The sequence below is a fragment of the Haplochromis burtoni genome, unplaced genomic scaffold (genome assembly GCF_018398535.1).
Source record: "Haplochromis burtoni strain Fernald_Lab_line unplaced genomic scaffold, NCSU_Asbu1 Contig_14, whole genome shotgun sequence".
Lineage (NCBI taxonomy): Eukaryota > Metazoa > Chordata > Actinopteri > Cichliformes > Cichlidae > Haplochromis > Haplochromis burtoni.
In genome coordinates, this window is record NW_024582375.1 from 3,899,113 (window position 1) to 3,911,917 (window position 12,805).

The window sequence follows — 12,805 nt, forward strand, 5'->3', positions numbered from 1 at the left end:
CAAACTAGAACAAGTGCACTTCCGGTTATTGTTGCCAAATTAAAGGCGTCCCTACCTCCACCACACAAACGTGTCTGTGTTAGCTTTTATTTTATAAAGAAAATCAGCCCAACATCCGGTTTTGCTGTCGTCACTGGCGACTTAGTTTGCAAAGGGGTTTTTTCATTGGTCGAGCCCCCGGCAAAAATATGATTGGTTGTCTGACAGACGTAAATAAATTAGTCCCAACTGATTTATTCTACTATACTACAGTATTTTATTTTAAGCAAACGTAAGGCACAGTGAAACAAAATACAGAAATAAAGCAAACAAACTCCATGAAAATTACACATATATATTTTCTTCTTTGGGCATTTCTGAGCATGTGTCGGAAGTCTGGTGGTTCGTCCTCGTGCTTCTATTGTATTCTGAAAGCTAAGATAAAGTTAGCTACCTAGCTGAAACAAAACAATAAGCTACGCATGCACTCTGAATTTCTGTGCTGACACAGGCACAAAAGCTTGATCTTTGTAGTTTTCTGGATTTTGTCGTTTCTATAGTAATTAAGAGCTGTTAAAAATGAACTGGGTTGGAGGTTCAAGGTAAGAAAAAGCAAATTTTGGTTATTAGCTGACGTGTTAATGTATATCATATTAGCCTATAAATGTTTAAGCTAACTAGACATGTAACTGCTCATTTCAGAAACCGGTTAGTGATGAGGAATAATGCCAAAAAGCAGAGGGTAAGACAACCAAATAAAACATACATTATTTTACATTAAGTGCAGGACCCCAAAATGCAAGTAGGATGCTAAATATTAAATGTTTAATTGTATACTCCATAAAATATTGTGTCCAGAAGAAAACTTGCTTTAAAGGGATGCATTTCTAACCAGGGTTGTTTTACAAAATGGAAAGAATTGTTTTGACTTTTAATTTTGAGTATAAGTTAAATTCTTACATAAGGAGGTCAATAGTGCACAGGTTGCATATTGAAAATATATTTAAAGTAGTGGAATAAGACTTTTAACAACAATAATAATAATAAATTTTATGTAAAAGCCATGTTCAAGACATCTAAGTAGAACAATGACAAAACGAAGATCGATTGATCTATCTATCTATCTATCTATCTATCTATCTATCTATCTATCTATCTATCTATCTATCTATCTATCTATATGTGTGTGTGTGTGTGTGTGTGTGTGTATACATGGTTTATAATGTGTGTAGCTTTGTACTTGTTCACAACTTTAATTACTTATTTGTTGTTTGGTATTTTTAGTAGAAGGCCATTAGCCATTTGAAAAGCCCAGACATGGGCTATTTGAAGTTTAATTGATGTGAAGTCTTAAAACTCAACAATACCCCAAAATAATTCATTAATAATCACTAGCCCAAATTGCTGCCTTTGTTTTTCACAAACATTTTATTTATTTTTCATGTAATAAACATTAAAATCTATATCCTTGTGTAATGATAATTCATTAAATAAATAACAATCACTAATGTTCAAGCTTGATGTTTTTTCATTGTAACCAGTTTTGTAAATGTATTAAATTAACAAAGCCTTTGTCCCTGTGCCTAAATATTGGTTGTGCTTTTTCTGTTCCAGGAATTCTTTGAAAAGAGAAAAATGCAACAAAAACTTAAAAACATGGGAATACCTGTCCCAGCCCCTTCCCTAGGCAACACTAGTTCTGGTAGTTTGGACCTAATGACTCTGTTTATCGTCAACCAGATTGCTGCTAAAAAAACATGTAAAGGTGAGATTCACAGCCCCAGATCACCAGAAAACAATAATCGAATACATTTAAGCCTCAGGATGGCAAATGATGTAAACAGAAAGTGTTCTTGTTTTTCAGATCCTCCTAAAGCAGCAGTTCTTGGCAGCTGTAAGGCAGGAGCCAGGCATAAGAGAAAAGATCCTCTGGTGCTCCCGATGAGCCCCTGTTCCCCATCACGGCTGTGTCTTGTTGAGGGCCAGTCTAAGTACAGGTATAGCCCCACTGTGGGTTATCAGTTCTTGTAGCCAATTATGTTAATATAATAATAATAATCCTCTTAATAAATGGAATGAAAAGGGTTTTAAAAGTATTATATTTTCCATTTTAACAGTGTTCAAGAAAGCAGAGAAAGAAGGAAGGTAATTCCACAAGGGTTCAAGTTTCAGCGTGTAAGTCACTTTCCCGCTCTTCATGGTTTTACTTCAAGTTAGCAAAACGTGCTTAATATGAACAAATGTAAAGACACTCACTAAATCCCTGTTTTTGTAAGTTGTCGCCAGTACTTGAGTCAGGTTTCTCAGACAACAGTGCCTCTGACTACCTGCCAGCCATACCTGATGCCCGCAGCCCCTTCTCTTCCACCTCATCTGCCTGCTCAGGCCAAGGTTGTGTAACACTAATAGACTATTAACAACTATAACTCAGTTACAGTACTGCGTATTCTTCTTTGCATGATGATATCTTATGAAATCCAACTGTTCTCCACAGGAACTTTCACCCTGCAGCTGAATCTCCAGAAACAAAGCCAGGCACTGCATCCCTCTTCTCCCCCACCCTGGGACACCTCAGTTCTATCGCAGACCGATGCAGTAAGGGATAGCTCTTATTAGAATTACATCACTACTTTAAGGTTAAAGTTGTAGTTTTTACACATTTTACCCCACACGTGGTTTCACATGTAAGAAAGGAAAAGTATGGAAACTCTGACTTGAGTTGAGAAACTTATCTAAAGTTGGTGTGGAAAAATGGCTTATGTTGGTGTTGTTTAACAGGCCAACAAAGATTTTGGTAACTTCTCAGAACTCTGCTTTACAATAAATCATATTGTGCTTTAATTATAGAATGTGACATATGTCATGTGTGTCAAGGTCTTTCACAGTGAATGTAATCTTTTTTTTGTGTATTGATTTCATTCATGGGAATTAAAAACTGGTTATTTTGCCATGAGGCTGAGATACACGTTGAAGATGGTTTGCTTCAAGTAGAAGCTGCTGAAGTAACTAGATGAATGGGCCTGTTCCTGATAGTCTGGTGGTGAGGTGGTCCACTCAGGGTCACCAGCGTTTCGCCCGTTAACCTGTAAGACTTTAAATGAGTGGGGGATGGCCAACTTCGATGAAAATTGAAGCTGCATGCCATCCTTTTCGCATTGGCTTTCTTCAGATTGTGAGAAATGGATAGCCTGTCCCCCAGTGACCTCATCTACAAACATGGTTTTTGCACACCTACACAAGTGTAATCCCAGGTGCCTAATTATAAATACTTATTTATATTTATTAAGGCTATTCAGGCCTAAAATTCAGGCATTCTTGTTCAATACAAAAGCTGAAAACAACAAAGAAAAAGTAATGTAGCATTACTTTTGGTATTACTAAAGGTACCAGTATTTTATCACATCACTATAGTATTTTAGTTAGTAAAATTTATTTATATAGCACTTTTCACAGTTAAAAATCACAAAGTGCTTCACAATTAAACCAGAAATATAAATAAAATGAAAAAAATAAATAAATAAAATTAAAGCTTGTTTGTATAGAAATGTCTTCAGCTGCTTTTTAAAGGGGTCAAGTGTAAAGAGTGCCTTGGTGCCACTGCCCGAAAAGCCCGATCCCCACGTGTTTTGAACCCAGTACGTGGGACCAACAGTAACCTCTGACCTGAAGCGCTCAAGAAGAAGCATGAGGTTTCAACAGGTCAGAGATATACTGTGGAGCTTCAACATGTGGAGCTCTGAAAGTTACAACTAAAAGTTTAAAATGAAACCTAAAATTTGCCGGCAACAAAAACTGGAGTAGTATGTGACCTCTTGTTTTAGACCAGTTTATAGTCTTTGGACCAACAGCATCTCTTGCTAAGAGAAAATAGTTACAATCTAATAAAATGTGACAATAATGTGTCTTTCTTCTGACAAATGCTGATTTGTTTCTCTGTCAGTTTCATCCTTTCTCTCAGCCCAGAAGTATGACAAACACATCTCCCTGGTCGCACAACCTTAACCAACCCTTCTTCCAACTTGAGAACCCCACAGCATCTCAAGTCCTCTTTGGCAGTCCACAACCAGGGTGAAAACAAGTTTACATTTTAATTGGTAATTTTCTATCCTTAGTTTCAATTTTTTAACCAATCAGTGCCCGTGTGTGTTGCCACAGTAAAAGCAAGGCAGAAGACCATGCAACATATGTGGACAGCATCTTTCTCAACCGGCCAAAGGACAAAGAGTCCATGCTGGACTTCACGCTTAACCAGTCAGAAATTCAGCAGCAATCGGAGAACAATGTCTTTAGAGGCTTTTGTGATGAAGATTGTGAAGGACACTCTCATTCTGGGAGTGAAAAATCAAAAATATGTCTCCCAGATCAGACACCGGTAAACTCTTCTGCACCTCAGTAAGTGTTTGCACTTCCAGTCTAACGAAATGCATTATTATGGAGCAAATTTTGAATCCATTTTATGTTGGGTTTTATCATTTTATTGCCAGAACTGTGCCAGACTCACAGTGCATGGGAGCAGAGGTAAGCGGGTTTTAAAAACTACATGTGGGAGTAAAGTTGCCCTTTTACTGCCACCAAGTGGTCAAGTTTGGAACTGCGACGAAATTAACTTTAAATGTGTAGAAAGTAAATCATCACAAAGTTTAATGAGGCTCTCCAGTCATCATAAGCTGTCATATAGAGCTCCCAACAGTTTATGTTTAATATTTTTTATAACTGGATTATATACATGGGTACAGCAGAAGTGTCAAATATTGATTATGTTTTGTTCACAGCCCTGCAACTGCCCTGACACAAGGTTTTGTAAGTTTCCAAGGAGTCTCACGTTAAGGAAATTCATTTATTATGTACATGTTTGAGGAAAAACCAAAATGTAAATGGGTGTTTTTTTCCCCTCTAATTCAACAGCATGTTTTGGAGACAACACTGGGCCAGTGAATGGCTCTGAATATTCGCCAAGTTACTCTTTTAGAGGAGGTCACCTGAGTCCAGACTCAAATGATGTGAGTGAAGCTACACTGTGAACTTTATTCCAACTTTCTGAAGTGCTCTACTTTTCATCTAACCCCTCAAAACTGTAGCAAATTCATGCTGTATTTTTGTAGTACTGATGTTAATTAAGCTGTAGATTAACTATCAACACTCTGCCAGTTTCTGCAGCCTCCTTTTTTAATCAAACACAAATGAGTAAATTACTATTAAACAGATGATCATCACCTGTTTAAAAGCAACACTCATTAACAGCACAGTGTTCTTTGCACAGTGCCACTGATTTATACCTCTTTCCTGGACATATTTTCACACCATCTGACACAGGAATTGCTGTTTTCTACTTTTAAAACTATATATTAGGATGAAGACTGCTATCAGCTACGCCTCCCAGCATCTTCTTCTTACATGGATCAAGCCTTTGGCCTCAGTGGCTCACAAGGGAATTTAAATGAAACACTCTCTGAGCTCAGGTCTCACACCCCACGAATAAGATCCCAAATGGACTTCAGAGTTGACCCAAAAATTACTGAGAACATGGCTACCCCAGATAAGGCCTTTGAAAGTAAAGGGCAGGAGAAAGAAAGCAGCACAGCTCTCCTTTTATCTCCACACCCTTCAGCTCAAACTCAGAGCTCAGATGTCTGCAAATGCAAGAAAACATCAAGTGAAACTCGAGATGCAGGAACTCAAACAGTACGCAGCCCCCCAGCTGGGGCGTGCGATGCTTCGACTCAGTGCAGCTTTGTTGCAGACAGTGCTCTTGGGTACAGCTTGCATCTATCAAACGCTGACATGTCGGAGCTGCCTCCAGCCACAGGGAGGCAGGCCGGTACTGCCACAGAGCCAGATGCACTCACAGCTTCACCAGAAAACTCCAGGAGCGAAGAGAAGCAGACGCCCTGGAGCAACAAGAAATCAAAGGCGGTTTCCCTGTCAGGCAGGAGCATGATCACTGCTAATAACGGTGCCAAAACGATTCTACAGAGACCCACAAACCTTCTTCTCACTAACGACCTGAGCACGACTAATGTCAGAGGTATGACATGAAAGTGAAATAGTCAGCTCTCTTTATGTGTCGTTTGAGAGAAACTTGAGATAGAAAATCACATTAAATTTTGCTCTAATGTTTCTAATTTAGGTCAGGAGAATAAAGAGAACACGAGAACTGCCCTCCAATGACAAGCTTTTCAGATCAAGGGAGGGAAGAGGGCACATCTGGCACCAAAGTTAACATAGTCTCAAAGGAGGCTGAAATGCTTCAAGAAATAGCCAACATTTTGCTCCTCCTGAAGCAGAGGAAATTCAGGGCTACGAAGAACAGATGGATGAAGACATCAGGAAATCAGTTCTGTGCTGTGCATCTTCCTTTATTTTAAAGCAACAGTCATAAAAGTAGATTAAAATAGTTACAGTGCTCTTAATGTTGTGATGCAGTTTATGCAGTTAAATAAAGCTCCAAAACATGACTTTGATTCATACATTTATTTCTTTCCCCATATACACAATATTTCATGAAGATATTTATCTTTATATAATATAAACTCTAGCAAAACATTTACAGCTTGAACAATAATCAAATATACAGCACTTTTTTTTTAAATTTGCTTTTCTGTAATACCCCACAAACTTTAGCAAAAACACACATAATTGGTTCACATAGAAAAAAATGTAACCATTTTACTGATAAGTACCCATTTAATGCCCTCAGCTGTGGTAGAGGACAGTGTTAACCGGAGGTTAAGGGCTGAACACCACATTATCTCTGACACAGGTGCAGCCTAAAACAATCACATTAAATATTTGGTTGACACAAGTTTTCGTTACTCAGTCTGTGCCGTGGACAGGTAAATCTGTGGTTTTTGTGTGTAGTAATACTTTCAGTACAAAACTAGCTTGTGAAGTTTTAAGAAAACTCTCCTGGATTAAGTGAAACTGATCAAATACAATCCTATACTGAATTATAGTTGCTAGTGTTTTCTACACCTTTCACTCCAGAGAAGCTGCGCTAAATGAGTTGAAAAGCAAAGTTTTGGAAGTTTAAGTTATTACTCTGAACTATATTTCACAATGTTTTGTTTTTATTGAAATAAACAATCAGTTTATCTTCGAGGATCCCTTTATTACCGCTCTGGGTTAAAAAAGACAATATCTGGAATATTCTAGCCCCATAACTACAAATCACAAGTGTTTACAATAGAATAGCTTATCATTTTCAAACACAAGTTGAATATTTGACCGTGTTTTGTGCTGACTTCAATTCTTGATATGATTTTATTGTAGTCTGTACATGTTGATACTACTTTTTGTGTTTGCTTTGAAAAATGATCAGCTATTATAACACCGAAGAACTTGCAACTAAAGAGGCAACTATGATATTTGAAAGCTTTTTTTATTTTCAAAAAATCAGCTGGTTTTCCACATGAGGGTGCTTGTGTGCTACAGTATGCCATCACTGTTCTTCCATTTATTGAAGGAATTTGTTTCTAAGCAATTTTTTAAAACCTTTTTTCCCCATAGGTATCCACATGACACCTTGAAAACACCAAAATTACTACAATACTTGCAAATACCACCGAGTTTTAATGGATCACTTAGGTGTAATTGTCCCACGGCATTTGATGGTCTGTTTCTTGTTTTAAAAAGTGGTACTAGTCTATAAATAGACTAGATTTATAGATAATGGACTGTTGGGGAAAAAAAATTTAAATGGTAATTTTCTGCTAGCACATTATCCATTTTTTTACTGAGGTTTCTGGGTATTTCTATTAATGTGGGGTAAAAAGTATAGGTAGAAGAAATCATATGGAAAATTCCATCATTTTAAACGTTGCATTGTACTGTATTTTTACAATCGTTTATTTTGGGTGTCTGCCATGAGAAACCTGTTCACTAAGCACAGCAGTAGCCTTTATACCCCTTACTTACCCTTTTTTATTTTTTGTTACACAGTTGTCTACTTTCCAACAGTTTTGCTACACAGAAAATTACGTGTATTTAACTAACAAGGTGTAACCTTACACAGTTTACACTTTTACAAAACAACATTGCCAAATTACGCTAAAGCCTACTCCTCAACTTTTGACACAAGAACTACATAAATGATATGCTCGGCTATTTGTACATAAGGCTGTGAAGGAAGACACAAAGCAAAATACATGAAATTTTAGTCAATAAAATTCCATCACAGGTGAAATGCAAATATGCACATGTTAAAATTAAAAAAAGGCCATGTAGACCTACAGGAAATGTGACTGAAAAATGGCCATTAGGCACCTTCACAATACACAGGCACTAATATATCAATGTTCAGATAGAACGAAACACTTAAAAATCTCAGTCATCAAGCTAAAGCTTACTTTTACTGCTACAGACAGAACAGCCCGGTTTCTTTGCTGGATATTACAGACACTATATCCAGAAATAACGACAAGAAAAAGTTCATTGCAAGAGTTGCAACAGTGGTTTGTAGGGTAGGTTTTGCGAAGCACATTTTAAATGAAAAAGTAAGCAACGTTAAGAAATTTGTAATTTGTCGAAATGTGGATTCACAAAAAGATCTGTTTTAAATAAATATATAAATACACAAACCATACTGTAGCACGAAGACTTCCAGTCCTTTCAGGGCTACCAAGTTTGTAAGAACGGTTTTGATTCGGCACCCGTCGACAATACAAGTTTACTCAACCGTAATGATATACCGTGTGTCTCTGGCAATTGCTTTTCATAAAAATTCAAACTGCAAACAGAAGAACATCAGCTCAAGGACTGACATTAAGTGTGCTACGCTACAAGCTGAAAAAACGAGACAGCAGAATGTGTCTCATACACCAAGGCATAATGGTACGAAAGACGACAACAGCTGCTGGCCAGTCAACAAAAGTTTTGTGGTTGTATTTACTGTAACTTTTTGAATGGAGTTGCCATTGTATTCTGACACAAAGCTCTGGGATAAAACCGTGTATAAATCATAAATGGTGCTTATAAAACAAATGCACAAAATATTAGGGACAAATTCCAGTCCCTTGTATTTTGTATCTTTGCATCTGTTAAACAGTCATAACTAGTCTCTATGAAAAAGACACTGGACTTCTATGTATTATGCTTTGCCTATTATCTGCGTAGAAGGCCAGTGTTATAGACTTCTGTGGTTGAAAATAATAAGCAGGTCTGAAACCAGATAAGGTGCCAGTTCACCCCTGAATTTAGAGAATGAACTAATGGGAAACATTCATGCTAAAGCATTAGTGTTGATTGGGATTTCCCCAACTGACTGCTTGAAAAGTGAACTGATACATGTTACTGATAGAAGCATAATCTTCTAAATTCCCAATCTATGTTGGAGGTAAACCAGTGGCCCCGCAGATCACAGGAAAAAGAACACTAATACAGACTCAGCCGCTCTGCATGTTCCAGTGAAACAGCTAATGAAACACCCAGAGGGAGGTAAGCAAAACCCAAGTTTCCTCTAGTCTACATCTGATGCGTCATTGTCCGATAGATGGTAGTTTGAACCTTTGACCCGGATGTACTCAACCTGCCGTCCCTCATCCGAATCAGAGGCGCCGCAAGAGCAAAGGTGGTTTTCGAACAACGCTTCGATCTCCTCCAGACGGCGGGATTTGGTTTCTGGCAGGCAGCCATATGTGAAGACGAAACCCAGCAAGGCCATGCTGGAGTACAGGAAGAAAGCTCCTGAGAAGACAAAGCAAAAGAACACGCTGTCACCGAGGATAGCCACCCACAAAGATGAGAAACACAATAGCACAACTTCACACTTCTTATGAGAAATGATTTGCTTGTTCTCATTCACTGCCAGAAAAAGAAACACCGATGGTGACAACAGATCCCGCGGGCAGCTAATATTAGACCACGACTGCCCACGCACTTCTAGGGACGTGTGTGGTGAAGAATGAAAATGTTTTTGCAACACTGCTTTCACACTGCTGGTCACCCTACGATAAATGTGGAGTATAAGTAAAATGTCCCTGTCAATGTGGCCTTACAGCAGGATTAACGGGAAACAAATGTGACGAATAAGGGTTCATACAAAAGACTGACACAGGTTTAATGAGATTTTGTCGCAACTGTGGTCCGTATTTTCTTCTTGTCAACGCACAGTGACATTTTTAAGTTGCAGCCGAGTGCACTTTAAGATTTAACAAGACAACATCTTGTGTTTTCCCAGCTTTGACATTATTTGCCCCACTTTTAGTAAATGATTGCTATCAAGCAGATAAATTGGTGAATGACTCAGAATCGATAATTAATCCAGTGGATCTCAGGATGCCTCCACAATCACCCCTGATTGATTGATCTCCAACTCCGCCAAAGGTCAGCTCCTTCCTGTGTGAGGGGAAACCTGCTGTTGTGCTACACTGACTGAGGAGTTATGCAAGATGGGTGGAAGAAAGCATCACTTCAGGGTATCAGCAAGCTGTTCTGTCCTTATTGCTCTTAATGGGAACACAAAAATACCTCTTACGTGTAAAAAAAATAAAGGATAAAATCTTTCAAGGTTATTATTTCCTTACACACAGAAACTGACCATAGTAGGTGATGTACTGAGCCAGGTGGAGGAAGGTAAGAGACACCAGGATGTTGAAGGTCCAGTTGACCCCTGCTGCACAGGCGTTCCCTGTGCTCCTTGCCCAAAGAGGATAGATCTCAGAGTTGATGGTCCATGGCATTGGACCCATACCTGCGACAGACAAGTGAGAATGAGCCGTGGGACCATTTGATTAAGAGGTGGAGATGCGAGATGGATGGAGAATTGCACTATATTTTGTTTAAGTCTTGTCAGCAGCACTTCATACAACTTATTTCATTTTCTGACATGTAAAAAATTAAAAACTCAAATGTTCTATAGTCTGTATATTTCAAAATGATGTGAGACTACAATAGAAGAAAGGGAAGTGTAGATACTTTATAACAGCAGATCCCAACCCCCGGGCCACGGACCGCTACCAGGCCGTCAGTCGTTTGGTACCGGGCTGCGAGAGTTGAGGCTCGGGTGTGAAATTTATGGTTTTCAGGGTTTTTATCGTTAACTCGGTTTCCCTGGGTCTTTTCCCGTGTTGTAGTTGTGAGTCTTATTTTGAAAGAAATATTTACGCGTTACCATAGCGACCAGAGAGCATTAAGGGGCAGAGAGGAGGATGTTACTCTCAGTGTTGTTGGCGCATTTCAGGAAGACGCTGCTAATAAAGTTACACAATTACACGGTGAATTCTCGTTTATTATTATTATTATTTACAAAATACCACAGTTTTTGTCTTGGTCGTATCATTTTATTTTGTTGTATGTATCCACAACACCTCACCTCAGTCCGTGAAAATATTGTCTGACATTAAACCGGTCCGTGGAGCAAAAGGTTGGGGACTGCTGCTTTATAATACAGCCCACACCCCTGTCAGACCCTTGAATTCCAATCCAAGAAGACAAGGACAGGATACCACAAAGAGGAAATTTTGGTTGTCCTTTACTTTAAAATACCCCAAAGTTACTAATTAAATAAAAAATACATGAAGTTTGATTTGCGTCCTCTTTCTTCTCCCTAGACTCTCAATTAAGAAGAATTACATGGTAAATGTAGAAAAATTACATAATCAGTCGTGGGCTGTGTTATGAAGTGCTACCGTGCCTATAATAGAAACAAAGACGGTAGTTGAATTTGACAGAAGCAGAAAAGCTCTATCAATATGCAGCATCTACATACAAGTAAAAAGATATTTGATTTGATTTGCAGTCAGCTTCTGATTCCTTTTGTAGGTTGAGTAGTATTGACCAGGCAAATTTATGCAGGCTTTGGCTGCGTACAGGTAAACAGTCCATGTGGAAAATAAAATAAAAACATATACGCCAAAATGCAGTTTTATAACTACTGGCTCTTGTTTAGCTATATGATCTACCTGTTTATTTGCGTTTTAAAAACTGTATCTGCATTTCTGGACTCTAAACAATGCCCAGTACACCGACTAGGAGTTTAGACAGCAGCCAAATGGGTTGGTGCTTTGTTAGGATTATAATGGATCCTGTTAACTCTGGTAAGCACTCAGACAAACACATCTGCAGCTACAAGTCCAACACAGCGAGGTTTTGCTTTGGCAGAATATCAGAATATAGTATGCTTTGTCCCACACTGCATTTTCAGAATTCAAAAAAATTATGTTCAATTTATGGTTCTCTTTTTGTTATTGTTTGTTTTGTTTTCCCCAAAAGCATCCTGGTGTTGGATCTCATGGGGACTAAAACTAAGGTTCAGTCTCTCACCCGGCGCAAAGGCAGCCAAGTAGAACACCAGTCCCAGTAAAACCAACCAGGAGAAGGAGGTGGGGCAGTAGTTGTAGGCCCAGTAGGTCTGATCTCTCATCAGGGTAGAGTTGGAGCATCTATAAGAGGCATGCACATTTTAGTTAGTTAGACTTTACCAATCCTTCTTAAAACTGTGGGGGGGGAGGGGGGCAGTTAAAGGTGAGGTGTGTTATTTCACTGCATCCTAATGCACTTCCACATGCTCACTTTGCATCCTGTGACTCACCTGCCCCATGCTGCGTGCTCGGTGGAGGCCTTATTGACTGGCACGCAGGAGGAGGCGAGCAGCGCCGAGCCATTCTCACGGTAACAGAAGCCGCATCCAGGATCCAGCATGCACGGCTCGCACACCCTAACAGCAGATGCAACACGCATTAACTGTCATTGCTCTAAAGACAATCAATCAAACGGCAGCTTGTAATCACATTCTTTTACGTCTGCCTTTCCTCTATAGGATGCTGAGAAACTCCTTGTAAAAGTTCAATATGAATGTAAACGTACCTGCTGCTACTGGACAAGATGCAAA

General features: G+C 38.9%; 2 protein-coding genes across 3 annotated transcripts in view; one reads left to right on the top strand and one right to left on the bottom strand.

Moving 5' to 3' along the window:
- The first annotated feature begins 122 nt into the window (after window positions 1-122).
- On the top strand, window positions 123-6,434 carry LOC102299431. 2 transcript variants are annotated; one of them, XM_005915728.3, is made up of 14 exons: window positions 123-581; window positions 682-721; window positions 1,594-1,744; window positions 1,844-1,976; window positions 2,097-2,154; window positions 2,256-2,370; window positions 2,474-2,574; window positions 3,920-4,047; window positions 4,135-4,371; window positions 4,464-4,497; window positions 4,752-4,779; window positions 4,885-4,979; window positions 5,329-6,004; window positions 6,107-6,434. In XM_005915728.3, exons 1-14 carry the CDS (start codon window positions 559-561, stop codon window positions 6,145-6,147), a joined length of 1,860 nt encoding a protein of 619 aa, XP_005915790.1. In that variant the 5' UTR covers window positions 123-558; the 3' UTR covers window positions 6,148-6,434. The 2 variants fall into 2 exon arrangements, with proteins under 2 accessions (XP_005915790.1, XP_014185307.1); XM_014329821.2 differs by having other exon boundaries at window positions 123-721.
- A 1-nt stretch (window position 6,435) lies between these two features.
- LOC102299740 (proton myo-inositol cotransporter) overlaps window positions 6,436-12,805 on the bottom strand; it is a 95,196-nt gene continuing 88,826 nt past the window's right edge. Inside the window, exons 7-10 of the mRNA XM_005915729.3 lie at window positions 12,506-12,631; window positions 12,238-12,356; window positions 10,514-10,666; window positions 6,436-9,660 (exon numbers count right to left, since the gene is read on the bottom strand). Of these exons, the coding sequence (XP_005915791.1) occupies window positions 9,434-9,660; window positions 10,514-10,666; window positions 12,238-12,356; window positions 12,506-12,631 (625 nt within the window). The 3' untranslated portion in view covers window positions 6,436-9,433. The remainder of the gene's footprint in view (window positions 9,661-10,513; window positions 10,667-12,237; window positions 12,357-12,505; window positions 12,632-12,805) is intronic.

Excerpts from the sequence above, each read along its gene's own strand:
- LOC102299431 (XM_014329821.2), top strand. The coding sequence starts at position 644 with ATGTTTAAGCTAACTAGACATGTAACTGCTCATTTCAGAAACCGGTTA. Across the intron at positions 4,980-5,328 it reads TGAGTCCAGACTCAAATGAT|GATGAAGACTGCTATCAGCT; the intron begins GTGAGTGAAGCT and ends ACTATATATTAG. Across the intron at positions 6,005-6,106 it reads GAGCACGACTAATGTCAGAG|GTCAGGAGAATAAAGAGAAC; the intron begins GTATGACATGAA and ends TTTCTAATTTAG.